Source organism: Aspergillus japonicus (assembly GCF_003184785.1).
Source record: "Aspergillus japonicus CBS 114.51 unplaced genomic scaffold BO86scaffold_2, whole genome shotgun sequence".
NCBI classification, from domain to species: domain Eukaryota; kingdom Fungi; phylum Ascomycota; class Eurotiomycetes; order Eurotiales; family Aspergillaceae; genus Aspergillus; species Aspergillus japonicus.
In genome coordinates, this window is record NW_020291639.1 from 296160 (window position 1) to 323802 (window position 27643).

The 27643-nt window shown below is 55.0% G+C and overlaps 11 protein-coding genes and 1 non-coding gene across 12 annotated transcripts; 6 read left to right on the forward strand and 6 right to left on the reverse strand.

Moving 5' to 3' along the window:
- Positions 1 to 1049: 1049 nt before the first annotated feature.
- On the forward strand, positions 1050 to 2176 carry BO86DRAFT_394625 (uncharacterized protein; the record flags this gene model as incomplete). The annotated part of the gene is made up of 2 exons (XM_025673230.1): positions 1050 to 1973; positions 2078 to 2176. The coding sequence occupies 2 exons, from the start codon at positions 1050 to 1052 to the stop codon at positions 2174 to 2176; spliced, it is 1023 nt and encodes a 340-aa protein (XP_025532723.1).
- Positions 2177 to 2821: 645 nt separating this feature from the next.
- Positions 2822 to 4545, forward strand: BO86DRAFT_394626 (Zn(II)2Cys6 transcription factor; the record flags this gene model as incomplete). Its single annotated transcript, XM_025673231.1, has 4 exons — positions 2822 to 2925; positions 2992 to 3759; positions 3813 to 4175; positions 4236 to 4545. The coding sequence occupies 4 exons, from the start codon at positions 2822 to 2824 to the stop codon at positions 4543 to 4545; spliced, it is 1545 nt and encodes a 514-aa protein (XP_025532724.1).
- A 212-nt stretch (positions 4546 to 4757) lies between these two features.
- Positions 4758 to 5881, reverse strand: BO86DRAFT_414879 (SDR family NAD(P)-dependent oxidoreductase; the record flags this gene model as incomplete). The annotated part of the gene is made up of 3 exons (XM_025674876.1): positions 4758 to 4975; positions 5130 to 5744; positions 5806 to 5881. 3 exons carry the CDS (start codon positions 5879 to 5881, stop codon positions 4758 to 4760), a joined length of 909 nt encoding a protein of 302 aa, XP_025532725.1.
- Positions 5882 to 6893: 1012 nt separating this feature from the next.
- Positions 6894 to 8304, reverse strand: BO86DRAFT_428628 (uncharacterized protein; the record flags this gene model as incomplete). The annotated part of the gene is made up of 5 exons (XM_025675607.1): positions 6894 to 7265; positions 7331 to 7428; positions 7489 to 7819; positions 7871 to 8078; positions 8147 to 8304. The coding sequence occupies 5 exons, from the start codon at positions 8302 to 8304 to the stop codon at positions 6894 to 6896; spliced, it is 1167 nt and encodes a 388-aa protein (XP_025532726.1).
- Positions 8305 to 8973: 669 nt separating this feature from the next.
- Positions 8974 to 9723, reverse strand: BO86DRAFT_374812 (uncharacterized protein; the record flags this gene model as incomplete). Its single annotated transcript, XM_025670451.1, has 1 exon — positions 8974 to 9723. The coding sequence occupies one exon, from the start codon at positions 9721 to 9723 to the stop codon at positions 8974 to 8976; it is 750 nt and encodes a 249-aa protein (XP_025532727.1).
- A 1138-nt stretch (positions 9724 to 10861) lies between these two features.
- BO86DRAFT_452534 (uncharacterized protein) lies at positions 10862 to 12332 on the reverse strand. The gene is made up of 2 exons (XM_025676931.1): positions 11379 to 12332; positions 10862 to 11300 (listed from the first exon to the last, which is right to left on the reverse strand). The coding sequence occupies exons 1-2, from the start codon at positions 12016 to 12018 to the stop codon at positions 11038 to 11040; spliced, it is 903 nt and encodes a 300-aa protein (XP_025532728.1). The 5' UTR covers positions 12019 to 12332; the 3' UTR covers positions 10862 to 11037.
- A 3382-nt stretch (positions 12333 to 15714) lies between these two features.
- Positions 15715 to 17564, reverse strand: aglA (putative alpha-galactosidase). Its single transcript, XM_025675608.1, has one exon. The coding sequence runs from the start codon at positions 17421 to 17423 to the stop codon at positions 15798 to 15800; it is 1626 nt and encodes a 541-aa protein (XP_025532729.1). The 5' UTR covers positions 17424 to 17564; the 3' UTR covers positions 15715 to 15797.
- A 449-nt stretch (positions 17565 to 18013) lies between these two features.
- BO86DRAFT_428633 (DUF3176 domain-containing protein) lies at positions 18014 to 19775 on the reverse strand (the record flags this gene model as incomplete). Its single annotated transcript, XM_025675609.1, has 2 exons — positions 18014 to 19287; positions 19336 to 19775. The coding sequence occupies 2 exons, from the start codon at positions 19773 to 19775 to the stop codon at positions 18018 to 18020; spliced, it is 1710 nt and encodes a 569-aa protein (XP_025532730.1). The 3' UTR covers positions 18014 to 18017.
- Positions 19776 to 22830: 3055 nt separating this feature from the next.
- On the forward strand, positions 22831 to 23256 carry BO86DRAFT_394633 (uncharacterized protein; the record flags this gene model as incomplete). The annotated part of the gene is made up of 3 exons (XM_025673232.1): positions 22831 to 22977; positions 23051 to 23106; positions 23178 to 23256. 3 exons carry the CDS (start codon positions 22831 to 22833, stop codon positions 23254 to 23256), a joined length of 282 nt encoding a protein of 93 aa, XP_025532731.1.
- An 814-nt stretch (positions 23257 to 24070) lies between these two features.
- BO86DRAFT_t13 lies at positions 24071 to 24141 on the forward strand. The gene has a single exon. It is a non-coding gene; the product is annotated as a tRNA-Gly (tRNA).
- A 473-nt stretch (positions 24142 to 24614) lies between these two features.
- Positions 24615 to 25712, forward strand: BO86DRAFT_405766 (glyoxalase family protein). The gene is made up of 3 exons (XM_025674125.1): positions 24615 to 25083; positions 25158 to 25230; positions 25293 to 25712. Exons 1-3 carry the CDS (start codon positions 24652 to 24654, stop codon positions 25358 to 25360), a joined length of 573 nt encoding a protein of 190 aa, XP_025532732.1. The 5' UTR covers positions 24615 to 24651; the 3' UTR covers positions 25361 to 25712.
- Positions 25713 to 27112: 1400 nt separating this feature from the next.
- Positions 27113 to 27421, forward strand: BO86DRAFT_374817 (uncharacterized protein; the record flags this gene model as incomplete). Its single annotated transcript, XM_025670452.1, has 1 exon — positions 27113 to 27421. The coding sequence occupies one exon, from the start codon at positions 27113 to 27115 to the stop codon at positions 27419 to 27421; it is 309 nt and encodes a 102-aa protein (XP_025532733.1).
- Between the last annotated feature and the right edge of the window lie 222 nt (positions 27422 to 27643).

A 27643-nucleotide genomic window follows, 5' to 3' on the forward strand; every position in this document is an offset into this window, starting at 1 on the left:
TGGCGAAACCACATCACGGCTGTATGCCAAGACCCCGGCGCTATAGCGCCTCGGTATTAAGGGCTCTGCCACTCCCCGTCGCCTTATCGAACCCTATCGTTCGCGTGTAGCTAACCTAATGCACATCTTGGCACATGAGCTCTCGATGCTTGCCAATCACATGCGGTACAGACCGGTGACGGCCCGGAGGCTGTGCTTGGCGGCGGCCCAAGCACTGAATGCCAATGCCAAGAGCCAACATCAAACACGGGGCACGCATCATGATGGGCTTACATACAGAAGCTATCGATAAGTTAATCAGGTTCCATACGTTTCAGATGATGAGGAACGTTCTTTGACTGACTGGAAATCAAAGGCAACCACCCGTCAGCGAAGCGTAGCTCTTACTAGAATAGAGTTAGCTATCCGCCTGGCCGATAATATATCCTGAATGTGGGCACAAACAATAGGAAAGAGGGAGCTCAAAAGCAAACCAAATTCTGAAGCTTCTTCGACTAGATGACCAAAGTCTTCTATAATAGCATCGTGAAAGCCAACCTTGAACCTTCACGCCGACGTCGTTAGGGCTTGCGGGCGGTAGGGTAGCCGGGGGCGCCACCCTAAAGACTGCGCTTGCGTACAACATTCAGCCATGCTCTGCACCACGACACACCTGGTAGAAAGCGGCTGAACTGAAATTGCATGGTCTGGCCAATTCTCGAAATAGTGTACCCCTATACGCACGAGACCCTGCAAAGACCCTGTCGCTATACGCTCAATGAGGCTAGTCCGATGATTAGTGCTTACTGAAATGATTGATTCTGTGTGCTTGAATTTAGTTATAAATTTTACTAAGCATCCGAGGTAGGGGAGTATGGAATAACCACTGTGGGATGAATCGGTGCACCTTGAATCTTAATGAGTAATCTGGTCTCTGCACTGTGTTGTATTGTTCTGTCCTGCACTGTACTCTACCTGAATTACTGGGCCGGCCGATTAACAGTAATGAATGTAAATGAGATTCAATCCGTCCCTCGGCCATTGACTAGACCCCTTACCCCCCCATAAACATGAGCCCACGCACGCTAGATAGTACGCTAAATAAACGTTACACTACGCATTACCACGACACAGAAAGGGAGACGGAAGAGCCCGTCTTTGTGTCTTTGCGTCTTCGCGTCTTCGACATCTCCAAGGAACTCCACTCCCCTGACTGCCCGTCGTACAAATCAAGCCAGCCGGAGCAGCCAAACCTGGCGGAGGCGGAGGAAACGGAGAATGAAGAGGACTACCCCATCGTGCGGCTTCCATACAACGAGGACACCGTCGTCGCCCTTGTCAGCGATATCTACCGCATCTACGTCCAACTCGGCTACATGAACAACCGCGCTGATGGTATGGAGGAACTTGTCTGGCCCCCACCCGAAGGCCATTCCATCAATGCAGCCCTCTGTGAGGAGCTCAACCTTAGTCCTAGGGCGATCTCTTTGATGCGACGACTTCCCTATCCTGTCTCCATCGGCATCGCGGCCAATACCCCCTTTCTGCCGCGGTCCACAGCATTCACGTACATTGAAGACCGTCAAATCCGAGACGGTCGCGAGCCCGGTCGCCGGATCTTTGACGAGCTGCGAAAAGACTTCCTTCTCCCGCACGAGATCGCTCTCGCTGGCGCGGATGATGAAGGGATTCACATATCCTTGATACAGAAGAAAGTATGTGTCATGCTGAGCTTCCTCGGCGCTATGCTTTCCTTTGGATCCCGCATCCAGGAGCAAAAGTACCTGCTCACAATTTTAGATACAATCCGAGCACCGGATTGGGAAGAACTAGAACTAGAAGATGAGGACGGCAATTTTATCTTCCGAAGCCTCCCTTCCCATCATGCACTGACATTTCTGGTGGAGTATGTGAACAAGCTCAGATCCCTGGAGATTATCCCTGGGGGTCAAGAGGGCCGTGGCCGCTTCTATGATGTCCATTATGGGAAATTGGTATGTAGCTCTCGTCTATTCTTCGTGTCATGCCTTGTTTCTTAATGAAGAGACCTTTTGCTAATCCGGATTTGGGCAGTACCCGATGATAAAAAGTCCGGCAGGAGCAGTACGGCTGGCCGTATGATTTCCGAGAGACAGAATGGAAGGCCGCGGCCAGGGACACTCTGCAGCGCCTGGAACGGTTATACCCATTCTACTAGGCTACGGCTAGGATAGTGTGAAAATGCATGGTGGCGAAAGCAAGCCGTCAGAAAGAAACCCTTGGATGTTTAGATCTCTGGCCTGAATAAGAGGAACGACGATGACTACTGGGGATCCCACCTCAGCGTCAGGGTGTGTTGAATATTGAGCTTGAGCGGTCTTATCAAGTGCATAGAGTTCACGAGAACAAACTTTGACTGCTTCCCTGACTGCTTCTCCTTCTCCTTCTCCTTCCCCTTCTTCTTATCTTTCCTCTTCTACTATGATACCTTTTTGATGAGAATACCTTGCGGTTTGTGTAGCGATTGGGTGGATTGAATCGCCGTCTGCAGTATCTTCCCCACGCTGCACTGTGGAAACCCGCTCCTGTGTGGGCATAGTGTCTGGAGAACAGACTCCACGCAGGCCACTCACCACGCAATATCAGAACATATAGTGGCGGTTGCTTGGTCGGCATTATCAAACCTGTTTCTGCTCCAGGCAACATTTGTATGATTTCTAATCCGAGTGCGAACTAGACTGTACTCGGATAAGCGGCGGCCGACGCTGACAGCGAAAGCCGCCATCCCGTGACCCGACCTTGATCGGTAGCCCCCCTACACCCAGCATTGCTAAATCACTTATCACACTCACTACAAGTGAAAATGGTGGCAGCTAGTATGTCCAAGGCGGCCAGCGTATGTGCCACCTGTAAGGCTCGGAAGAAGCGATGCGACAAGTCACTGCCGTGCTGTGGCTATTGCGCTCAGTATGATTTCGCTCCTGCTACATCCGAAAGGCATGAATGACTGACGCGCTGTGCACTGTTCAATAGCCGAAACCTGGTCTGTCGGTACCAGAACACCAGCCCTAACCTTCCGCCGCCTACACCAGATGTAAATCTGCGCCGCTCCTTCTTGGCCCAGTCGCCACGTCGCGTTCGGAGAAGTTATGGCGTTGGCTCAGTTGGCACTGCCAGACAGGTCTCACCCCCTGTCCTCTTCGCCAGCCTCGCGTCCAGCCTCCACCTGCCGGCCAACGGGCAGACTCCAACCTCTGCGCCCAGACTTTGCACAGAGACACAACGACTCCTCGAATCAACGGGATTGTATCTGGACGAAATCAGCGTCCGCTATTTCCAAGGGATCCACGCGTTTGTTCCCATCATCTCCCGACGAAGGTTCCATGGTCGTCTCCTGTCCTTCGGGGCCGATCCGCAGTCCGACTTTGCCCTACTCTTACTATGCATGGGGCTTCTCACCAAATCGACGGACCGGCTCGGACAATTAAGCCCACAGCGGCCCCACCATCTTGCGGAAAAGATGACACTCTACGTCGCCACCAAGTCCCTGATGGCCCAAGCGCATGCCCTTCTTCCACTCACGACCCATCTCATTCAGGCCGGCGTGCTCCTAGCGGTCTACGAGTACGCCCTCGGATATCCGGAACGGGCGTTCGTGACCATCGGTACCTACGCTCGTATGGCCTATGCGGCGGGGATACGGTCCACCCCCTGCGTATCTGATACAAGCACCACTCGCACCGACTGGCTCGAGGAGCAAGAGGAAAATAATACATGGTGGGGGATCCGAATATGTGAGCGGTGCGTGACGCCCCCTCATCCTTGACCCGAAAGTCCAACCCTGACCCCAACAGAACATTTCTTTGCGAACTTGCCGTACTGAATCAACCACTGGCGTCGGTGATGCCAGCCGGGGACGTCCATCTTCCGCTTGAGTCCCACACCCTCGATCAAGACAGCCCGACCGTGGCACTTGCGTCCAGTGTTGCAGTCCATGCCTTGGACGCCCCTGAGATTGGCGGCTTCGGGCGCGCCGCGCAAGCCGCATGGCTGCTGGAGGACGTACTGCGGGGGTTATGCTTCGCGGATCCGGATCGCCAGCGAGGTCACCTTGTCGAATGCGACCGAGCACTGCAGTCTTTTCTCGCTATGCTCATGCAGCAGAACGGAGGCGGGTCGTGGGGGGAGTTCTGCGTGGCGATTGCGCTGACGATCCGGTGCGTCCTCCGCTCCCATTTTGCCTGGTCATCCAGTCGCTATGCTAACAATCAACGTAGTGCGTTGTTCCTTCTCCATACTCATCTTCTCGCACGGTGCGCCGCAACCTCCTCGGATGACACCCAGTCGGCTGTTTCTCAGTTAGCTTTGGACACGATCACCAAAATAGTGGTGGACATTGCGGCCACCCGGGAGCATCTGCCGGAAAGTCAGATCGACCATCTCCCTCCAAGCTGCATGTATATTATCCGCGCGGCGTTAAAGCATCTCCATGATGTGGTTGCTCGCGGGACGACGGCGGATGCACAGCTGCGGACTACTCTAAGAAAACTAGAAGGTCGGTGGGGCGGGGGCTGTCCAGCCGTTTGACTCGGTCTGCAGTGGCGTAGAGCGCCGGAATCAGCCGATATGTAGTCCTAAGTGTTTTTTCCTTCAAATATTGTGGAGAATAGATGCAGTCTATCCTTCATGGTCCAGAAAAATGGCTCAGTTACATCCTCAACCACCGTAGCACTGATTGCAAGGCAATCGAAAACCAATCTACCTCCGCAGCCGTAGCCCACTGTACCCTCAGCACAACCCTAATACGTCGCCTGCATCACCGACAACCTCCCTCCATCCGTCACCAGAATCGACCCATTGGAATAACTCCCCGCCCGACTGGCCAGATACAGGATTGCACCGGCCATCTCCTCGTCCCCACCGAACCGTCGCGCCGGGACGAACCGCTGATCCTCGAAGGGCTCGTCCTCGGGGGTGCGGGTGTTGATCAAGCCCGCCGCCAACTCGGAGGGATAAACTGTCGTCCGTGGTCAGCACAAAGAACAAATGCACACAGCACATCAATACTCGCAAGTTCACCCCCGACTAAATGACACCTCACCAGGAAAACAACAGGATCAAAAAACAAGATCAAAAAAAAGTGTAAGATGGATAGTAAAAAAGACACCTACTCCCCGGCGCCAGCGCATTAACCCTAACCCCAAACCGCGCCAGCTGCGTACTCGCATGCTTCGCAATCTGCATGACCGCCACCTTACTCGCCAAATACGGCGGCGACGAGGTCCAATGCCGACTGAAGGCCGAGATACTGGTCGTGAAGATGACCTGGCTCGGGATCGCGGGAACAGCACTGCCCTCCCGCAGGGGCTTGCCGTACCCGCCCTGCAACGCACGCGCGTTCCCCGCATCCAGCAACTCCAAGAATGCAGTCATGGTGAAGAACGCCGCGGTGATGTTCAGTCCCAACGCATCGTTCATCCCCTCCATGGAGAAGTCGGTGAACAGCGTCTGCCGCAGTTCCGCCAGCGAGGCGGTCGGGCCGAAGCGCACGGCCGGGCCGATCGTGCCGGCGTTGGCCACGACCAGGTTCACGTAGCCGGTCTCGGACGCGATGCGGTCCACCGCCGCCTGCAGGGCGGGCTTGGAGGTCACGTCCGTTGGGTGCGGGACGATGATCCCGGGATACGCGGCGGCGGTCGTGGTGAGGGCGTCCTGGCGGCGGCCCAGGATGTAGACTCTGCGGGCGCCGTTGGCGGCGAGGGCGTGGGCCATGGTTTGGCCGAGGCCTTGGGGCACGGTGGTTAGTGTGGGGGTCTTGTAAAGGATGAAGGGTGGCATGGAACGCACCGCTGCCGCCGCCGGTGATTACGGCGACGAGGCCGTCGACGCGGAAGAGGGTGTTTGAGTCGAGGGCTGGTGTCATATTTGTAGACTGTGCAATCTATGCAGAGACAAAGGGTGCTAGGTGTCGCAGAGCAGTGATGTTCGGGGTCTTTGAATGTCTTTGAATGGATGGGTTAGTTGAAGGTTGCCAGGAACAGCGACGAGCAGGCTTTATATCACTATTCGGGCTGGTTGATGATGTGATATGCGGAGGGCAGCGGATTGCACAATTCGCAGGGAGGATACTGGAGTGGGACTGCGGAGAAAGAGGCAAGGTCAGCATGTTTTCCTGAGGATAGGCTTGGACCCAGTGCAGGCATGTCTATGTATGCTATATACAGTACTCTCTCTCCGACGGCGGCCGCGGTGGCGGGCGGGCGGCCGACGCTACTAAGCCCTAAGCCATAAGCAGTCTTCAATCTTCGCCACCTGTAGTGTAATACCGCTTATTCCAGACCCAAGCACGGATCAAGCAGGGGGCTAGGTCCTGACCGTCGGAGCTGACCAGTCCAGCAGATGACGGGATCTCACCAGATCTAGATAGCGACTCTGCAGGCCCATCTACTAGGTACGGTACAGTACAGTACAGTGCATACTCAAGAGACAGTACCGCCACTGCCTGCAGTACTCCGTAGTAGAGTCCGCAACCCTAAGCCAGGCGGCGATTGTGCACATGCTGCTGGGCTGGGAGGGCGTCGCCGCGCTGGCGCTTCGCTGGCTTTCCGAGCGGCTGATCGGGGACAAATTGCGATCGTTGATCTTCTGCGTGCCGCTGGAGCGGATGTGGATATCTATGGCGTGGATGGAAGAACGGTGTGGGGACAAGAGATCAAATCTCACCGAATGAGCACTGAGAGACTGGGCAAGATCTTCATGCCTTGGGCACGGTATGCCAGTCAGCCGGAATACCCAAATATCTAGCGATCCGACACGATGTTGGGTAGGGTGCCTCTCCATTCTCACTCTATACGACTAGCATTTACACAGACTAGAGTGTCATCTATCTCCATTTAAACAAACATACCCAGTCCTCCCTCACACACAAACCAACACTAAGAAATCTCCCGCACCGCAAACGACCCACACCCCGAATTCCCAACCGTGAACCCCCCGACCCCATCTCCCAACTCCACAGCCGCCGTATCCCGATTCGACGGACTACACGTGGCGTTGTTCGCATCCCCCGGCAGCAGGAGGTAGCATCCGGCTCCCTCCGCTGAAAGATACCCGGCACACGGGGTCGAATGATCGATACACGCAACGCAGCAGTCGTACGGCGTTGACGCCGAACTGGTCTCGTAGTTTCCCGTGACTACCACCTCGGTGATGCTGCGTCCGTTGACGGTGCTGATCTGGTTGTCGGCGCCGCAGGCCGCGTATTGGGTTTGGGCGGGGGCTTGGACCGTTGCGGTGTTTGTTGTTGTCTGGTCGTTTTAGTATTGGTTATGGCTGTGGGAAGTATGGGGTGAAGGGAGGGGGGAGGGGTTACCTCTGTGGAGGTGGTGGTGGTTACAATGGCGGTGGATTGGAGGAAGTCGGTGGTGAAGGTTATGGTTGTGGAGGCGGGAACGGGAACGAGGGTTATTGCTTCTTTCTGTCAGTATTTTCTTTCGAGGACTGAGGGGAAGGGAGGGCAAGGATGGTTACTTGTGGTGATGAGCGCGGTTGATGTAGTTGTTTTGGCGGACGGGGTGACGACCACGGTGTGGGTCTGCGTGGCTGGTTTGTTCACGGTGCTGGTGGAGAGCACCTCGACTAGGCCTACGCAGGTCACGACGCTGGCGTAGCTGGGTTCTGCTTCCACGACCGCGGTGGATTGGGCCGCGTGGATGGTGATTGCCTGGGGGGTGGATGCGGCGTTGGCTTTGACGAGGGCGGTTTGCTTGACCCCTTGGATGGTGGCGGAGGATTGGCTCAGTGCCGAGGCAGGCGTGAAGCCGGCGGGGGCGGGCACGGTGGTTGTGGGTGTTGAGGTGACCTGTTTATGGTTAGGCTTGGAAAGACTCTAATTGTTTCGAGGGGTTATTACTGTCGTGTCACTCGTGACGGTTTCAGTGTCCGTGACGATGTCTTGGACCGTTAGGATTATGGTGGATGTGACGGTGGTGGAGAATGTGCTTGTGCTCTGGTCGAGGATGGTGGTTGCAGAGACAGTATCCGTCACCACCGAGGTGATGGTCTTCGCGGCGGCGGTTGAAGTCACGGTGGGGGTTGACGTGGTCGTGAGGACGGCAACACTGGAGGCAATTAGCTCAAGCTCAACCCCCGGAACTTTCCAAGAGGTTCATTAGGTATGGTTGCCTACCTTGTGGCAGTAGAAACACTGTTGACTGTTCTGACCGTGCTGCAAGACGTGGACGCGTATTGAGTATTGCAGAGCTCAAACGAGGTCGTAGTTGTGGCCTTGGCTAGGGCTGTCGAAGCCGCCGCCAGCAACGAGATCCAGTACATCATCGCTGTCATTATTCCACCCAACGGAAGTATATCTGCGAAAAATTGAATATCTCAAGCATATATTCTGATACTCATCCGCAAGGCTAGCTGTGAGGATAATAAAACTTTCTTTTCCCACCTGGCAGGGGTAGCCCCTTGTTATACGCTGCATTGCTAGTCAACGGGTTCGTTACTGCTTAACCTTAAAGAATGCATCCTAAGTGGGCCAATGGTCCAGGCAGGATTCTTCCGCCAATGAGTTTAGGAAGGCCACACTAGTGGCCGTTGAAAGAATGTAAAGTCAAGTAGGGTTAAGGGATTTACAAGGTTCGTCGGCAGCCCACGCGATGCGTAACCCTAACCCCTTGCTTGCCCCTTCAAATTGTACAGATGAATGAAAATAGGAATCGGTTCCACATGATCAATTGTACCAAGTTGTATTTATTGCGATGTAAAAATTAGTCGGGCTCTACCCAACAGCCAAGCCAAACTAACTAAACCTCCTCCTCCTCCTCCACGGATAGATTCTCACTCTCCTCCTCCTCTCCCTCCACAGACATATTGACCTCTGGACTCAGAGCCACATCCACAGGAGAACCCTCATGCACATCCTCCAAATGCCTGTTCATCGCCTTCCAGGACCCGACCAGCCGCCCACATTGGGTGCAGACCGCACCCGCCAGGCCCAGCAAATGCTGCTCATTCATATGCATCAACCACGGCCGCCCGGGCACCCGGTGCACCGAGCAGGTGGGACACGGGCGCAGGCGTGAGAGGGCCGCAGCATGGGCGTGATTCAGGTGGGCGCGCAGGGTCGCGATGCCGGAGTAGCAGTTCCCGCAGGGGGCACTGGCAGCAGTCCAGGGATCTCCCGTGGGCCTGGCGGTAGTGGGCCCGCAGCATGGTCAGGTGCTGGTAGGATTTGCCGCAGGGGAAGAGGTGGGCGGGGCGATTGCCCTCGCCTTCCACTTGCACCTTGAAGGTGCACTCGTACCGCCCGTCGGGGGTTTCGCGGTAGGCGTAGTGGCCGCTGGCGCTGACGCTGTCGGGAGCAGCAGGGACCGGCCACGCGGTCCCGCAGGCCGGGCAGGCCGCGCCGAGCGCCTGGGCACAGGCACTGTGGCAGGCCTTGTGGCACGTCGCGCACCGGCGACATGGGTGCGGGTTCGGTTGCTTGCAGATCTGGCAGGCGGCGTTGCCGGCCTGCAGGACGGGCTGTTCCTCGCGCGGACGCAGGACGGGCCACGCGACTCCGCAGGCCGCACAGGCGTCGCTGTGCGTCCGGGCGCAGCTCTCGTGGTAGGTCTGGCTGCACGCCGGACACTGGTACCACGCGCGGGGGCGGGTTTTCCGGCAGATGTGGCAGCGGGCCTTGCGCTTCGGGGGCTCGACCGGGTGAGGCGGGTCCATGTCCTGCTCGGGATGTCCTGGGTCAGTGGGAGAGGACATTGTCGCGGTCGGTGGAGTCTGGTGCGGATTCTGGTGAAGGTTAGCTCTATCGGTGAGATGCGAGACAGGGGTTGTTTGTCGGTCTCGATGGGGGAAAGGGAGCAATGCAGATGGTTCTTTTATACACCTCGGATGCACGCCATTAACCCGGGCTGGAACCGGAGTATAACACACTATTCCATTGAGATCGATGGAGAATTGCACCACTTGTTATCTGTGATGAGTACACTCTCCTGTGGCTAGACGATGAGAAGAAAAACTCCCTTGAGGCTGTCGGTATAAGTTGAATGTCTTGTTGCCTTTTGTTAGAGGCGGCTGAGAGGTCTGGTCTCAGGTCTGATGACGGGGGACACTCTTGGTCGATATCTCGTCGAGTACTCAGGTTCCGTATATGCAACAGTACTTCCCCGCTATCCTACAGTAGATGGCCTCTATACTGCTTCTGTCAAGCAAATGCACCGGAAGTCTACTGAACTCGAGATTTTAGCTATAGCATCTCTCTGCTCATTGGTCAAGGAAAATGCACGTTGTTCGCTGTGGTATGGTTAATCTTGTAAAATACATCTTACTATCTCTTTCTACACGCAGTATGAACATTGTATACTGAGCCCACTTGCGTGCCATTCTGTGTTCAGGGTAGTTCACATGACCACCTTACTGGATCGAGGTTGTACATGTATATCAGATACCTGCGCTGCAAAGTTCAAGCACAACTCGTCATGTATAACCTCTCCGCATTTGAATTTGAATTGTATCTAGTTCGACCCATTTATCTTCCTCTTTCTCCCTGCCGACACTTTAGCAAAAACCATTCCTTTCCATCTTCCATCTCCGACCGACCAGAAGCTTGCATCGATCCTGCATCGTGCAAACCACAAAACGTTATGAATCAGAACCAGATCCCTGATCCTTATATCCAAGACCACATCATCCATATTCGTACACACAACAATGCTACGATCGGAAATCCCACTTCCGCCAACCGAGCAATCCCGAACCCTCGCGCTTCCCCAAGAATGAGGGGGTCAGCATTCCACGCACCGCGCCCCTTACTTAACCGACGACGACCCCTGTCCTGTCCAGAGAACCCACAGATATACAAATATTGCGTCTATAATCTCGCACTTTTCAACATTATGTACAGTCCACGATCTCATACTCATATTACATTCGTCGGGCCATGTATATCATCAAGGGTCCCGAGCCATCACACGCACAGAAGAAATAAAGACATTAAACCCCCACCCACTTAGCCCTCATCAACCCGGTATCCGAGCATCAAACCACAGATACCGCGCAGCTCCGAAAACCAGCCTACCGCGCATTCAACCCATCCAACTCATGCACCTCCGTCGTGCGGGGCTGCGTACTGTCCAACTCGGGGATGGGCTGCACCTTCGTCGGGGCCGACAGGCCCAGCCCGTGGGTCGGGCGGAGATGGTCCTCGCCGCGGGAGTAGATCTCGGAGACGGGGCGGCCGTCGGGGCCGATGTGCGAGGCCGGCGGGGACATGGTGAAGCCCGCCGTCGAGCCGGAGGGGTATTTACTGGCCGGATCGGGGCTGCTCATGTGCGAGTCTGTTGGGTCTGGTTAGTTTGCTGCGCTGCAAAAAGAAGCGGATCAGGGTGATGCTGAGGGAGGGGGTGGGGACAAACCTTGATACGGCGAGGATAACGGACTGTGGTATCCATACTCGCCGGGATACATGTGCTGGCGCTCGGCTTCGGCGGCGGTGGCTTCCCGGCGACGGCGACGGCGGAGGAAGAAGATGGCAAATGCAATAAAGGCGACGAGGGCGGCGGCCCCGATGGCGATGCCGGCGATCGCGCCGCCGGACAGGCTGGAGTGATGGCTTGAGGAATCTCCGGGGGAGGAGGTTTGTGTGGAGGTCGGGGACGCCGTCGCCGTGGCTGTCGCGCTGGCGTTGTCCTGGAAAAGCTTCAGCTGGCCGGCGGAGGAGGAGCTCCAGGCTGCGGGCAGGAGATCGTCGTCCGGGCACCCGTCGCCGCAGGGGTTGCTACTGCAACATCCCAAGAATTTCGGGGAGGTGCCATTGCATGTATACCAGTCGGAGCTGGGGTTGTCGAGGCAGCGGTTGGGGAGGATCTCGTCGAAGATGGCGCCGTTGAACGAGGCGGCGTACAGGCTGGGGCAGGCCGGGCTGGTGGTGTTGTGGCACGGGTCCGACGCACAGCAGCCCACAAAGTACGGCGCCGTGTCGCAGACAAACCACGAGCCGCCGTTGGGGCAGGTGAAGTTGCAGTCCGGCGAGGAACCGCTTTTGCAGGAGGTCATGGTGGTGGGTGAGAGTGTGAGTGTGGGTGTGATCGGTGCGGTGTCGATGCAGAAGTGTGAAGAACAGTGCAGCAGGGTTCGGTGTGTTTCGGTCGCAAAAATGTCAACAAGGGTTTTGCGACAGCCCGCGTGGGAAAGGGTCAATTCCACCAGAAAAGAAAGAGCAGTCCTGTCAGCCCCACTGTCAGCAAAACGCTGCGGCCGACTTTATTTAACACGGATGACGATCACGAGCCCAGTGACCCCTAAAATCGTGGCCCGCATGGCATAGCCTTCGTGCCCGGCGGTGATTGGCAGGACGATTACGGGATTCGGTGCCCAGACTTGCTCCGTAAGGTTGTCAGCCTCGTCCTCCCACTGAACCCGGTGGGTTGAGTTTAATAATAATGCCAAGTAAAGGATAGACCATCAGCCACGATTTTAGCCTGGGGGCCGCTCCGCCTGCTTTTTGGCTTTTTTGGCGGTGCCAAGGTCGTGGCTCATGCGGCTAGAGATAGGATACTACGTGGGTGTGGTGAGGCTCCACGCGTTTCATGTTTCGAGGTCAAACAGTTGCCCAGCAGCATGAGGGTGGTTCTTCAGGTCTGAGGATGCTGGGATTGAAACTGCGTCAGAATACGAGGCCGGGCAGATGGGCTCCATAAAAAGGCCCAAACTCTCTAGAGGGGAAAGGATGCTTACTTTTCCTAAGCGGGGTTACGGTCCACGATAGCTTCTTCCTTCGCTCCCGCTCCTTTTATCACCAGGATCCAGAAGCAGGGACACAGCCCCGGAGCAGCCCCGGAGCCGGCAGGATGGAGATAAAAGTGGGTGAGACCCTGAGTCTAGGTGGTGAAGAGATGAAATGCTCTCTCTTTTAGTCCGTGGAAATCCTTAAAGATAGGTGGGAAACCGGTTGATCCTGCAAACTGGAGCATTGACAAGAGGCAGATAGGGCTAACCTCAGTGGCTTTTCTCAGCGGTGAGCCGGGCGGTGGGTGGAGACGCAGGATGCAGGGTACTTCGGAGGTGGTTGTTCCGACCCGGGCCCACTGTCTTATCCCCCATTCCCTCAGCAAACAGGCCAAACAACCATCCCTTTCTATACTCGCTCCAGCTCATCCCATCAAGGTCTGAACAAATATGAATCTGTCTCCCTCGTCTCTCTCTCTTGGACCTCGAAAATCAGATTCCTCCCCTAGGGTGAAACTTCTAAAGTGTGCAAGTTGCCCGACAGCCCCGACTCACCCGGGCTTCGGGCTTCGGCGGAGCCGAATAGACTGTGTTTGACCCGCTTGGAATCCACCTTAATGGTGCTGCTATAGCTTAATACGAGACCGCCAATCAGATTCTGACGGAGTCTTGTTGAGCACAGAGTTGCATCTGGGTCAATCTCGAATCATGTGCCCAGACCACGTGATTTGGTTGAGAGTCAATCTGAAAAAAAAGAAATCGGGGAAAGTAGAAGAAAAGATAAGGCGAACCACAGTAGGCAAGGTATGCAGAACAAGGGTGGCAAAAAGCCTTTGGGATTTCAATGAACGCTCAAAATGTCTGATCTGCAGCTTTGAAGCTCAGAACCCAGTGGAAACTAGATCAGTGTTAGGAGGAAGTATATATCACCTACCTGGCTGAAGAAAACGGTCAGTAGACTCACATGACCTGATCTCTCTGGCCACGAGCCCGGTTTACTTAGCCAAGCCTGAATGCTTCCACCTCTCGGGTACCTGACCTCTTCGGGATACGCAACCCCGCTGTAGGTAGTTAACTTGTTTGAGTTAGCGGAGTGACTGCCAAGGAGGGCACTCTTAGGCCACGTGCATCAACAAGTTTCCTGGTGACGGCAGCCCAACTTGCTTCTGAGATCACCGTTTCATTAGTCACGGTCAACTGCATAGAATGACATCAGGCAGTCATGTCTGGTCGAAAGGCGCTCATGTCGAATTACGCACAGAGGTTCCGGCGCAGGTAGGTAGCCCACTCCATCCAAACGGCTAGTACCGCTAAAATCCTTTCCCCGGTTACAAGGCCACCGGCAGGAACAGACATTCCGGTCATTCTGACAGGGACTTGTGGGGCGCGAAACGGGTGAGCGACGGGTGACACGTTCCTGGTTAACCACTCAGCACCAGCGCAGGAACGAGTGACTGCTTCAAACCAGTTTCTGGCCAGGTCTAGGCCCAGAAGCTGTCGGGGAAAGAGGACTGGAGGAAGAAGCAGGCAATCCGCTTGGATTGACACTGGTTGAGCACGAACTCACGGCGACGCAAGGAAAGATGAGCGTGGCTACCTAGTAGTTGTCGCTGCTTTTTCTCTAGTAATCTCATGGTCTCACAGTCCACGGCACCTGCCCACCGTGCTGGCTTTGGCCGGGAGAATCCCATATGAAGCATTCTATGGCAAGCAAAGAATCCTCGATCGGCCCATCCTACACCGTCTGAGCCGTTTTCTGGCATAGGTCATTCGTCCTCTTCGACACACGCGCTGATGGAAAGCAAAGATGAACTAGTTGACTGTGACAAGACAATGAATGCATCTGATCGAGCAGATCATTCATATTCATCATCACCTCCTTCGAGTCTAGATATGGCTTCCATCAATTCTTCTAAAGATGAGGCTATTGCTCGCTTTGAAAGGTCGAGAATGGAATACAGAGCTGAAAGACTCGCGGGAGAGGCAATAGATCCAAAGCGCCGACGACCAGTAGCAAAGGATGCGGGTTCAGAAACCATGAAAGCCAGCGCCACCCGCTCGCAAGAAGCCGCGGGAAACGAGGCTTCAGTCATCCCACCCCGCAAGAAGTCGAGTGTTAAATTCAGGGATGCAGTAGGAAGGAGCCTTTCGTCTCCATTCGACGCATGTCGTACATGCGAAATATGAAATGCCCATCCCATCCGGATGTCCTTTGCTAATTCAAATCGGTTCAGGGCATGGAAAGTCTCATAAAACAAACCTTTTTATCCATGGACGAACTAGCCTCTCGCGTTGCGGCACGGCGTTACGACTTGGTAGGTCCTAATGAGCATATAATTCTACCTCAAGATTGGGAAACTCTGAATGAACCAGGTTGGGTTATCACCATGCATGTGTGGCTACTTCCAGAAAAGCCAGTCACGCCTTCGTCACCAGGTGAATCCTCGGTTCCACCAGCAATTGCGGCGGTTTCAATAGAGTCCACGAGCCCAGAAGCCGCAGATAAGTCTTTTTTCTGACTGTGAACCGCTCTTTGTGCATCGGATCACATTATTTAGCCCGTCTACTAGAGATAGCAGGCCACAAAATGCCTCGACCACGGACGCGCGATCCTGAGGCATTCGCGTTGTGGATGGTGGGGGGCGATAGGTCGAGGTTAGATAAGGCTCTCGAAGGGGGAGAGTAATTGGCCTCACTGTACGTCTTGCAATCAACGAGAATGGCATAATTTGTTCTTAACAGAAAATTGAATCGGGCCATGGGGCAGAGGATTGGGAGAAGCGCTAATATCGACAAGTGTCAGCCCAAAAATCCATGAATATCTTACCACGTGCTTAAAGGTAGAATCTCCACCTTGGTAAACTACTCACAACCTTGTCGATTGCGAGCCAGGATGAGATAATAGTACATATGGCATATCATAAGTGGGAAGAAGCTTGGTTCAAGAGTGAATGAGGCAACTAACCCACTAACCACCATGAAGGTACTGTACAGGGTGTTGTATCTGAACAAGGAAGTTGTATGTACTAACTGACGACCTCCTTTTCTCCGCTTCTTTTCACTGCACCATCCTGATGATAATACTTTATATATGCAAGTTTCAACAATCACACCAGAGCAACACCACTCGGCAACCCAAAGACCTGAGTATCCGCCTCCAGTAAACAAGCGCCCACCAGGGCGTCTCCCTCCGTCAGACACTCGCCGGTCTTCGCATTCCTCAGATTCCCGGAGATGGCATACTCCCACTTCTGGTCCACACCTCCCTTGCAAGCCTGCAAGCCCACCTCCCTCGACGCAGCCGTCAAGCACAGCGCCGTACTCGACAGCGGCCGCAATGAACCTTGCGCAGTAACCTGCCAGACCTGCGCATCCAGGGCCTCACACGTCTCAAACCCGACTTTCTCCCCCTCCCCAGCCGTCAAACACCGCCCGGACGCGGTATTAAACACGATGCCCGTGGGGACCACCTCACAGCTCGCCGGAACCCTAACCCGCCAGACCCCCGTCGCATGCGCCTGCAACCCCTGCACCACCAACCTCCCCTCCACCCTCACCACCCCGCCATCCCACAGCTCCTCCGCCTCATACACACAGCCCGGCTGCAACCCCAACCTCTCCACGCTCACCCCCAGATCCACGGTCTCATTCCCGCGATTCAGCACCGCAACGACCCTCCCCCCATCTCCCAACGACCTAGTCAGCACATCCACCCCCTCCCCGACCCCCCTAACCGCCAGCGTCGCCTGCAGCCCCAACCCATCCTGATCCACGGCAATCAACCGCTCATTCCGCAACACCTCAAGCACCTCCCCCTCCAACCCCGGAATAAAGGCACTAACAATCAACGGGGCGCCCATAACAGCCCACAATGCAAAATGGCTCTTCTTTTCGGTCAGCGTCAGGCCCGGATGATCGGGGATCAAGAAATCGGGATCATTGAAGTACCCCGGGCGCTGATACCGGGCCAGCAGCACGTTATAGTCGTAGTTATTCAGAATACTGTCCCACGCGCTGCCGGCGCCGGCATACACCAGGATATCCGTCGAGTGGCGCGCCAGCTCGCCGTACCGCGGGACCCAGTCCATGACCCGGTACCACTCGGTGTTATTCCCGGTGCCCGCGAAATACGCCGGCGCCGACTCGGAGAAGATCAGGGGTTTGCGGGATTGTGCGGCGGCTTGGGTGGTCAGGATGGTGTGCCAGTTCGCGTAGCGAGCCCGGTATTCCTGCTCGAGGGTGCGGTTCGCAGCGGGGAAGACGTTGCATCCGTCCAGTTTGAGGTAGTCGATTCCCCAGGCGGCAAACGTGGCGGCGTCCAGGGCTTCGTGTCCGTAGGAGCCTGGGTAGCCGCCGCAGGTGGCGTTGCCGGCGTCTTGGTAGATGCCGAGGGAGAAGTTGAGGGAGCGCAGGTGCGTGGCGAGCCAGGGGATCCCTCGCGGGAATTTGGTCGTGTTCCAGGTTAGGGTGCTGTTGGGGAGGCGGGCGGTTTCCATCCAGCAGTCGTCGAGGTTGAGGCGCGTGTACCCTGCGGCTTGCAGGCCGGTGGTTTGCATGGCGGCTGCGGTGGTGACGAAGAGGGTTTCGTTGAGGTCGCACATGAAGCGCGACCAGTTGTTGAAGCCCATCGGTGGGGTGGGGAGGGTGCTGGGGTTGTTGGTTGTGGCGGTTGTGTGGGAGGTGGTGATGGTGAGCAGGGTGAGGAGGAGCTGGGTTAGGGCTTGGGGACGCATTTTGCGGGGTGTGGTGGGTGGTGGATGGTGAGGGGGGATCAAGGGGCTGATGGTGGGTGCTGCACCGGGTTATATGCTGGAGTCCTGGTTGGCATGGCCATGGCAGACGCGTCCCCGCACGCTGCGAGCTGCAGCAGCTCGATACCACCGTGCCATGTCGGTTGCAGCTAGGAGCAGCTAAGCTATCGCGGTTTGCTTATCAGGTCGGCAGGCGAGCCGATCGTGACTGTCTATGGCTGAGGAAGAAGGTTCGGCACGGGTCGATTAATCTATCCTGCGGGGTGAATCCTCCGCGCAACAGGGGTCGGATAGACACAAGAACCCTGATTCGCGCCCATGCAAGGACCCTCGGCAACAATAAACCTAGCGAGGTCTATTTATAGTCCGACCCTGGTAAAGTGACTGCAGCATGCGTCAGGACGCTGAGTAAGTAGGGTTTCACTGCAGCAGCAGTTGCGGGGTTGTCTTGATGCAAGGGTGTCTGTCTTCCTATCCCTTGACCCCTGCCAGACAACCTCCCCCGATCCTAAAACACGAACCAAATTCATTCCACGTGATACATTAAACATTATTATTTCTTCAAACCAAGACACGCTATCGCGCAACAGCCCGCAACCGCGACCCCCCCTCCGTCGTCTCCAACAACACCTCCAAACTCCGCGACGCCGCCACCATCGCACTCAAGTCCGGACTCCGGCGCATCTGATGCGGCGCCTCCAGACTCACGTCCGAGAACAGCAGCGCCAGCGGCGAGGACTTCCAGATATATTGGTTGCGGGTGCGCACCACCGTCGCCACCAGGAACCCCAGCGTCATGGCCACCAACGCGATCGGCAGCGTCAGCCACGGCCACTGCACGTGCACAAACGAGTCGACCGTCCACGTGGTGCCGTTCACCGTCGCGGCGCAGACCTCCGTGCGCGCGTGTGTCGTCAGCGCCGTCGCGAGGGAAGTAAATACCCCCAAGACGTCCGTGTAGTTGCCCTGCACCCCGTACAGGGCTTGGATGGTGTCGGAGGTCCAGCTGGGGCGGTTGCTGATGAAGAGCGAGCCGCTGCCCGTCAGGAGTGGGGTGAGGGAGTTGGACAGGGCGAGGCGGCTGAGCCAGCTGACGCTGTAGGTGCAGTCGGCAGTCTGGTTGGAGGTGCAGCGATCGGGGAAGAGGGTCACATCGGTCGTTACGTCCGAGGCGGCGGTGGACGAGTTGGAGGTGGTGGCGGTCGAGACCAGGGTTTCGTTGAAGACACCCTCCTGCACCGAGGCGGAGTAGGTTTTCACGCAGAAGTAGAGGGCGCATTCGGTGGCGCTGATGGTGGGCGGCACGCCGTAGCCTGCGGCGCTGATGGCGGTGAAGTTGAGGATCAGCGGAGGAAGGGCGGAGGCGTCGAGCTTCACCAGGTCTAAGCCCGTCGTCGCGTTCATCAGGTAGATCCCGCCCCAGGAGGTGGAGAAACTGAACCCGTTGGTCAGGTTGTAGTGGTAAGTGCTCATGGTGCTGGTCGGGTTGGCGGTGGTCAGGGTTAGCTCGTCGGTGATGTTGGCGCATCGCTGGCACAGCCCGAGGGATTGGTACGGGGCAAAGGTGCAATTGCCTGTCGGGCAGGTCATGGTTAGGGCTTGGCCGTTTATTGCGGTGCTTTGGAACAGCCCTGTGTAGATGGCCCCCGCCGTGGCGAGCGGCACTTTGTTCATGCCGGGCCCTGCCCCTTCGCCGTAGTCCACATACGAGCTCGTGTTGCACACCCGGATCGACGACTGGCCCGGCGAGTGGATGGGCTGCGAGGTGATGCTGATGACCTGCTGCACGAAGGGGGCGATTGCCGCCGCTACCACGAGGATGAAGCATCCCACCGTCACCAGGTGGCTGTGCATGGATTAGCTTGATTTTGTCTGGGATTGTGACGGGGCTTACCGTGGGAGGAAGCGGAACAAGACGAAGACCGCGTTGACGGCACCACGACTGGCAGCGTCCAGCACTGCCAAGTCGTTGAGCTTGTTTTGTCGGTTGAACCACGACCATTTGAGCTGCGACAACCCCTCAGTAATTGGGTAGACCATGGCCGCTTTCATGACCGTCACGAGTAGCGACACCAATGCGTTGAGGGTGATGCCGTACGGCCAATCCGGCATGGGTTGGCCGTCGTACGTGTGCAGGACGACGACGATAGCTACCAGAGCGCCCACCGCGATGACACAGCTCACAATCTCAAAGACCCAGCCAGCTCCCCATGGGCCAACCGCCCGGGGCTGCAACAGCATGGTTGACAAAGGCCGTTTCCGCATGGGGTTCGCCTCCCCGGGTTCGTCCACTTTGTGGTACCCCAGCTCATACTCCTCCTTGAGATGTCTCATCCTGGCTTGGCTGTTGACTGGGAGCTGGGGAAATGAGAGGTCTGACACCACGTTCGAAATGACCCAGGCATGGCGACGGGGAAGAGGAGGGAACTGGAGTCTTCATTTGACTGCTCGTGCCGCTTGGCGCACAAAACCCGCTGTGGCGGCGCGGCAAGTCGGTTCCATGGAAAAGGCTCCAGTTTGGGTCCAGTTTGAGGTCATGGTGAGCCAGTTTGAAACATCCGCATGGCTTGTTTGGGGATAGAGGCGAGAACCGGGGGCTGGAAGAGGAAGTTGATTGGCATGATTTGCGCGAGGCCAAGGGCTGAATTTCTGCTTCGGGAAATTCCCCTGAAGGTCGGCCCTGGTGAGCTGGCTCATGATTGGTTATGTTTGAAAAAAGGTAAGCACGTGACTTGGTCCGCATCCGATAAAGGAAGATCTGCCCGAGGAGGCATCCCAATAAGGAACTACCATGTTGCACCGTCCGTCCCGTGACTGCACTGCACCAGTACAGTTTGATAGAGTGCAGTGACTTGGTGTGATCTTTGAAGAACCATTCATCAGGCTGGAGGCATTGAAGCTACCTGCCTTAGACTCCTCCCAGTCAAGTGCCCACTGCTGCAAGTTGCATATTCACACAAGTCTACGCAGCCGAGGACCGTATACCAGCCACGTTGAGGAGTGCGCCGAACACTAGATAAAGCGACGGTCAAGAGGCTGCAAAACATGCATTTTTAACCATGCTTGGAGTACAAGCTAGCACCATAACCTGGATAGACATAAGCTCAGGGCAGCTCTTCAATTTTCAATTACTGCCAAATCAAGCCTCTCCCTTTAAGAGTGAAAAATATGCAGCGTGCATTATTTTATATCAATCTGTATGTGTCAATCTGTAAGTATCAATCTGCGTAGATAACAACACCAAGTAAGCATGCATTTGTAGTGTAGTCTCCTGACCAAACGGTAGATTACCTATCATTTGGCTAACAGGGTTATTTCCAGCGAGGACGTCCCAGAGTATAAAATCAAGAGCGTAGGGCAGGTTCAGCAGCGGTGTCGGATTGAACTTCTGCAAACCTCAAGCCTCAGCGCTTGGGGCCCTTGCTTCCTGCGATCTGCACTTCCTGCATACCTCCAGCCTAATGAAGTGGTCTCTGCGCCAGCACCCCAAGCTGCAGTAATTGGAACATCTTTGAGGTAGCAAATTTGAAAAAGGGTCGCAATCCAGATTAGAATACAATCACCGACTTGTGAGGAACGAGAATCCTCTGGATGGTATGCATTTTGTTTCTGGGGTCAATGAGATCGACGATCGCATCAGGGGAGGAAATAATATTGGCAGTATGCTGCTTGGCACAGCGGCGGATGCAGTGAGTGCTCACGGGTAGCACAGCCAAACGGAACTAGAATAAGAATTCTTTTCGCAACAATCAGACGACCGTAGTCAAAGTAGTTAGAAAGGACCATCCTTCTGTTAGTGCGACAGGCTGCGCAAGCGTGTTTTAAAGATATGTGCGAACCCGGTAGCCTGCGGCCGTTTCACCTAATGGCGCAACAGACAAGGCCGAAAGTGGGTTCATTTAGGCATCATTCAATCGTTAGCAGGTGTCTGAAAAGCTTGACTTGACAAACAGCGGCAGGCCAGTCGATCCGTGGGTTGCTACCCCGCGAGTTTGAGGCTGGTACTTGGCCTGGTCAGCCCATGGTCAAGTCTCAATCTGATGATCATTGAGACTTGAGTTGATTCCTTGGCTTTCACAGTGGAAACCTAGTCATCGGCAAGTTGACCGGCCAGTTGACTACGGGATGAACCACAAGTTAGGGCTCTCGCCTTGGTTTTAGAAGGGCCATGGAGCTACTGCAAATAAGTCTACCAGCTTGAAGATTCATGCGCCATGTTCACTCGCGTGGTAAGTGCAGACAGAGAGATGTAATGAAAAGCTGACCGGCCACGACGAATCGAGAACTGAGGGTGGATAGGCAACGCGTCCCAAACAAGGAATTGGTTGGACGGAGTGGGGGCCCTCAAGTGGGGAGCAAAGCGGATAGCTTCGTCTGATCGGTCGACTTATCGCTTTCGGGTGGCTCCCCTGGCCAGGGGAACCCGGCACTTTTGTGGCCAATTTAACCCCCCTTCCTTTTTTCGATTTGGCTTCTCTGCCACCAACCTTGTCCTTCCCGTCTGACATCTGTCGGTTGGCTATTCCGTGGCTGAGAAAGGATCATCTCTAGGATGTTCCGTGCAGGAGTTCCAGATGATCCTGGTGTTCGTCCAAGGAACAACTCCCCTTCCCCCTTCACTCGGATTCCACCGATCCAATGAAACTGGATTTCAGTAGCGTCATTCCCTTGTTAGCGTGCGGTTTCCTCCCAGCGCGATTCAATTCAGAAGCGCTGGTCGCAACTCCGGCAGTAACCTAACAAGCCTGCCTTCACCCCCACTATCACCACCGAGCCACCCCCGGCCCTGCCACCAACAACCCCCCGGGCCCTTCACGGGCATGCAGTCCACGTAACCCGGCACGACCAGCGGGAGGAGATAGAGAAAGAGCCACGAAGCAGAGACTCCGCCCGTTACGTACGACGGAGCGGGCCTATCAGCCCCAGGCGTTGTCGCGCGGACAATTGCACCCGTCGGACTGGCGCGGCTTTCGCCCGGAAAGGCCAAACTACCCAACAAACCGTCCATGAAGCTCCTATCCAGGCTATCCAGGAGGGAGGAGGACGAAAGAGGACCAGGAACTAACGCGAAGGGAAATTGTGCTAATTATACTACCTCCATTCAAGGCATCCGCCGGGGCTCCAGCCCACGAGCGGACACCGCAAAATCCGTCTTAGTGGTTGAATAGCGTCGATCTAGCTAGTTACTGCTCGTCCACCCCTGCTCCCATTTCTTTTTTTCCCTTCAACTCACATTCGTTCTTCCTCCCTCGTATCTCCATTTCACTCGCTTGATTTCACCTCCAGTCTCTCGTTTTGCTGCCATTGAGGTGTTTTTGTCATCGCTGAATCAAAGTTTTTTTGGGCTTTTCAAGCTTCCTTTTTCTTTCGGATCCGACGCACTGACACGATGATGTTCGAGGGAGTTTTGAGCTGGTTCCGCCCTGCGGAAGCCGAGGTTGTGCAGGAGACCAGCTGGGATCCCGTTACCTTGACCATGATCCAACCCAAGAGCCCGGTCGCTCCCACCACAGACGAGATTGTCACCGATCAACCGGTATGTTTGCATTGGTCATGCAGAGGGTGAAAAATATGTTGCGCAGGACACTAATCTATCTGGGTGATGGCAGATTCTCGGCGAAGGGATGGACTTGCGACTCCGCGGTGGTGACAGTGCTGAGGACGGGTAAGTCGCCAGCCAGCCCTAACCCGGCCGACATCGCCTACTGTATCACTAACCCCCAACCTTCATGTTAGATGCTGCTTCTGCTGTCGCTGCTGCAGCTGTCTCGATTCCTGCTGCGCCCCTGACGACGGCCCCGGCCAACGGCTGTGAACCACCGATCACGAATCCGACCATACATACGTACAGTACATACATCGTCCCTTTCTCGCCAGCCCCTGCATCCGACACATACCAGCCATCCCTCAGAGTGATTTATCGGGGGAGTTCCTTCTTACATAATGTCTTATTCTGCCCAGTCTCAACGGCCGGGAAGACGGGTGAATCGCCAATCTCGTTCGCCTCATTATTTCTCTCGTTTCGCATACTTTCTATCATCTGTGTATAATATTCTTTCTCTGTCATGACTTGCATCAGCCGCAATAGATTTCCTTGGTTCGGACCACAAATGGTTCATTGATTGATTGCCTTCTGATCGGATATATCGATATATCACAACTACAACGTCTTGAGTCGCGGCGTGGGAAGGTGACGATAGCTGGCGATGGGCGCAATTGCGCGAGCAGTCGCGGCGATAAACCCGAGCTCGTAGAAGCGAGTACCGCTGGATGTTGTCCGGCGTCACATTTTTAGAAAGATTAGTGGATGCAGATTGTAGAGCCCAGGAATAATTGATAATAGTCACTGTAGGGAAATCCTCAACACCTGGCAAACAACTGCTAAAGCTGAAATGTTTATCGAAATGATCTTCGATGATGAAAGAACTGATAAGTAGCCGCTGAACGTCGAAGATCTTCACCCAGTCGAGGATCGCTTTGCAACTAGGCACAGTACACTATATCAGCTGTCTGCTATTGGCGTGCGACGCGTTAGCTGTCTCATTCGAACCGTGGTTTGGGGTTATAATGGCTGATGGGAGTGAGCTTCCCATCGACTCGACTGGATTACCCAGTGGTCGGATCGCCTAGCATCATTGGTCTAGTGGTAGAATTCATCGTTGCCATCGATGAGGCCCGTGTTCGATTCACGGATGATGCACATCTTTTTTGTTCATTTTTCTCTCATTTTATAAGTACGCTACCCCGCGTTCCTCTTTTTCTTTTTCTGTTCTTTTCTTTTTTTTTTTTTTCTTTGCGCGCTTTGCGACAAATAAAAACTGATTTTGATCTGTATCATACCGTGTCTATTGTCGTATCAATATTCATAGAGCGCTATTGTTCGGCATACGGGACGTCAGCGCAACCGAACCACCCCCATTGGCTCCCAAAATAGACTCAGTTAAGTTAACCTTCCGCAACAATGAAAAGAAGATCGTATTCCCATCACATGACACCAAACAAGGATACCATCTCTGGCCTTGCAGCCACAAAACCCTTGGTTCCCTGACCTCTCGTGTCGTCATGCAATCAATCATGTGCACCCTCAGGTCGGAGCTCCATATAACCAGCGCGCGCATCGAAACCACGAACGCATCCACCACCTCCACCCCTATGTATCATATCAAACCCACCCCATCCACAGCCTCACCACCCTGATACCAAAGCAAGAATGACCTCCTCCCCCACCAGCCGCAACGCCGTCGACCTCCTCACCAGCCTCGCGGCCATCATCACCACCATCGCGACCAACCTGCACGCCAACCGGCTCGACCGCGCGCGCCTCCGCGCCACCCTGAAGGAGTACGCCGCGCGCGCCGAGTCGGACGGCAAGCTGATCAACGCCTCGCGGCAGTCGCAGCGGTGCGTCGAGCACGGCCTGCTGCTGGCCTACGTGCACATGGAGTTTATTGCGACCTTGCTGCGCTACAATCTGACCGTCCCCGCCACCGCCGTCAAGTGGTACAGCGTACGCTCGCTGCTGCTCAAGCGCTACCGGCTCTCGCTGTTCGGGATCGCGGCGCAGGCGCGGGACCTGCGCGCGCAGCTGGAGAATATCCAGAATAAGGCCGAGTTGCTGTATGCGGATTTCGCGGAGGGTGGGGTATGTTATCCCCCCCTTGGATAGTGGAGAGATGTTGTTGGGGCCAGGGCTATGAGCTGAGACTGGTTGGATAGGTGGAAATCCCCGAGACGCCGATTCTCTATCGCAAGGTCACGGCTTGTGAGCCGGTTGGGGCGCCGCCGGAAGGTATGTTCTGTTTGTGGGTGCGTGTGTTTGAGGTGGACGTGCTGATGTAGGGCTGGGTATAGCGATTCATGATCTCCTTCGTCGCGGGACCCTTGCTGAGCAGGAGTTGAGCGGGAAGATTCCTCCTTGATGGTGGTGAGGGGAGCTTTCCGGGGTTCTGGACTTGGAGCCTGGTCTATTCTATGGGAGTTTGGGCGAAAAGTCCTTCATGAGGGAGTTCTTGCTTTCAAAGCGGGAGATAATTCTTGGTGGACTTGATATCAGGGGACTTAATCCAGATTGCTGGGATTCGCCATCACAGATGTTCTCTCTAGCTCCTGGTATGTAGTTCTTCTACCCTTGTTCTTCTACATCTCACGGTGTCTTGCCCTTCAGACGCTTGGTCAGTAATGCAAGTCGATCGCTGTCAGGGGTGTCAAGGCCGGAGAAATGCTGTGAGTTCTTCGCTTGTTGATCCCCACAGCTGTTGGATTTGATAGTCCACATACCTGGAATGGCAGGTTGCAACAATGCGAGGCAAAAGAGCGCTTGTTCGAAGCAACAGCCCGCACCCTGGCCCTCACATATCAAAGTTAGTTCCACAATCAAGGCTCTAATGTTTTATTGACGCTAGGCACACTATCATTAGGCTTTCTCTTACAGAATACTGTATATGAACTCTTGGTTTCACCCTTTGGTCAAAGCATTATAGTATGTTGGTTGAGCCTTAAATCAATAGTCATCGGAATTTAAGTTAGTGCGTGTCAGACATTTTACAGTGAACATGCAACATCTTACAGTTCGGATGACCTTTGTCTGACCTCGGCCGTAGTCACGAGTCTCTCTGGTTCAAGCAGTTCCTGTAAAGAAACCCCAGGGCCCGATGCACAGTGCTTCACTGCGGAAGAAGAAACTCAACCTCTTCTGTAAAGGGAATCTTCTCGAGCCCAGGAATGGAGTTTGCTCTCGAGGAGACGGGCCCGGGTTGCATCCGACTCCCACATGCTGTTCCGGTACGGAGGAAATAGATCGATGAGGTGTTTCAGGATCTCTTGGAGCACAAGGTGGGAGACATTCCTATGTTCATCGGAGCATCATCTGCCTTGTCCCTCCGCTCCTTGGCTTGTATACGGTTCTTCTCACCCCGCAATCGACGTTGCTTCCAGATCTCTAGTGAGTAATTCGTATGACAGCGATGTAACAATCTAGCCGGAGTTGATTGGGGGCACCGATCAACTTCGTCAGCATGCCTGAAGCTGTGTACGTAACCTGAAACATCAGTACAACCGGCATCGACATTGGGATCAAAATGACAATCCGTTCGCCTTTTGCTGGGGTGTGTCAATCTCATCTACTCCAGGCCAATACTTGACATAGACCGTACAATAGATGCAGGAACCAACGTGCGGAGACTCCCGATCTGGCGCGCAGTACCAAGTTCCGTCATTCCAGTGGATATTAACATAGATAGTAGGCAATCTTACTGTAGCGTTCATTTTGAAGCATTTGAAGTAACTCCGATGTACCATCAATCAATCCAACCGCATCAATTTCCCCATCAGGCCAGTCCCACGCCAACCCGATTAGAACCAGAAGTATACGAGCCCTAAAACCTTCTCTCCTAACACAGCAACTGCAGTCAAGTACAATGTACTTTCTTACCTCCTGCGCAAGTGTAACAACACAACCGTTTATTCTCCGACCCGAGAACCGAGAGCAGTATATAAGCCCAACGAGCCACCCCACCCTATAACGAGCACCAGCCCCTCGCTCATCCTCCAATTCCCCCAGAATAAGCAATTATCTCGAAACCCTTCTCTTCACCAAGACAATCTCTCACAAGCTGAGCCACTATCACACATTCAAACCCTTCCAACTCCTCCAGAGATTCCCCACTGAAACAATGCACCTCCTTCCAGGAGTCCTGATCCTCCCCCTCCTCGCCCTCCAGGCAACAGCCTGGTCGCTGACCATCTACTTCACCGACGGCGGCCACATCACGAGTTCCGGCCGCCTCAACTCCGGCTGCAAGGCCTACGACCTCCCCGTGCACAACCGCCAGGTCAACCGCGCGTCCTTCAGCGAGAGCACCTTCGCCGACACCTTCGAGCTGTTCAGCGACAAGGACTGCCGGAATCGCGTGTTCCGGGAGGGGAAGGGCAGCCATCGCGTGCAGCCGCCGCGGCGGGTCAAGGCTTATAAGGTCTATTGAGCCTTTTCTGGGGGGTTGTGGGGTAAGGGGCGTGGGGATTGGGGGTGAGGTTGGTTTGGATGTGAGTTTGGGGGTATGGTGGGTTTGACGGAGCTAAAGAGCCAGGTTGGGAGTATTTATGGGGTTAAGGGGCAGGGACCGAGGCGGCCTTTTTCTTTTTTTTTTTTTTTTTTTTTTTCTGCTGTATGTGTGACCCGTTCCGCACGGTAGTTGGGTGGGTTC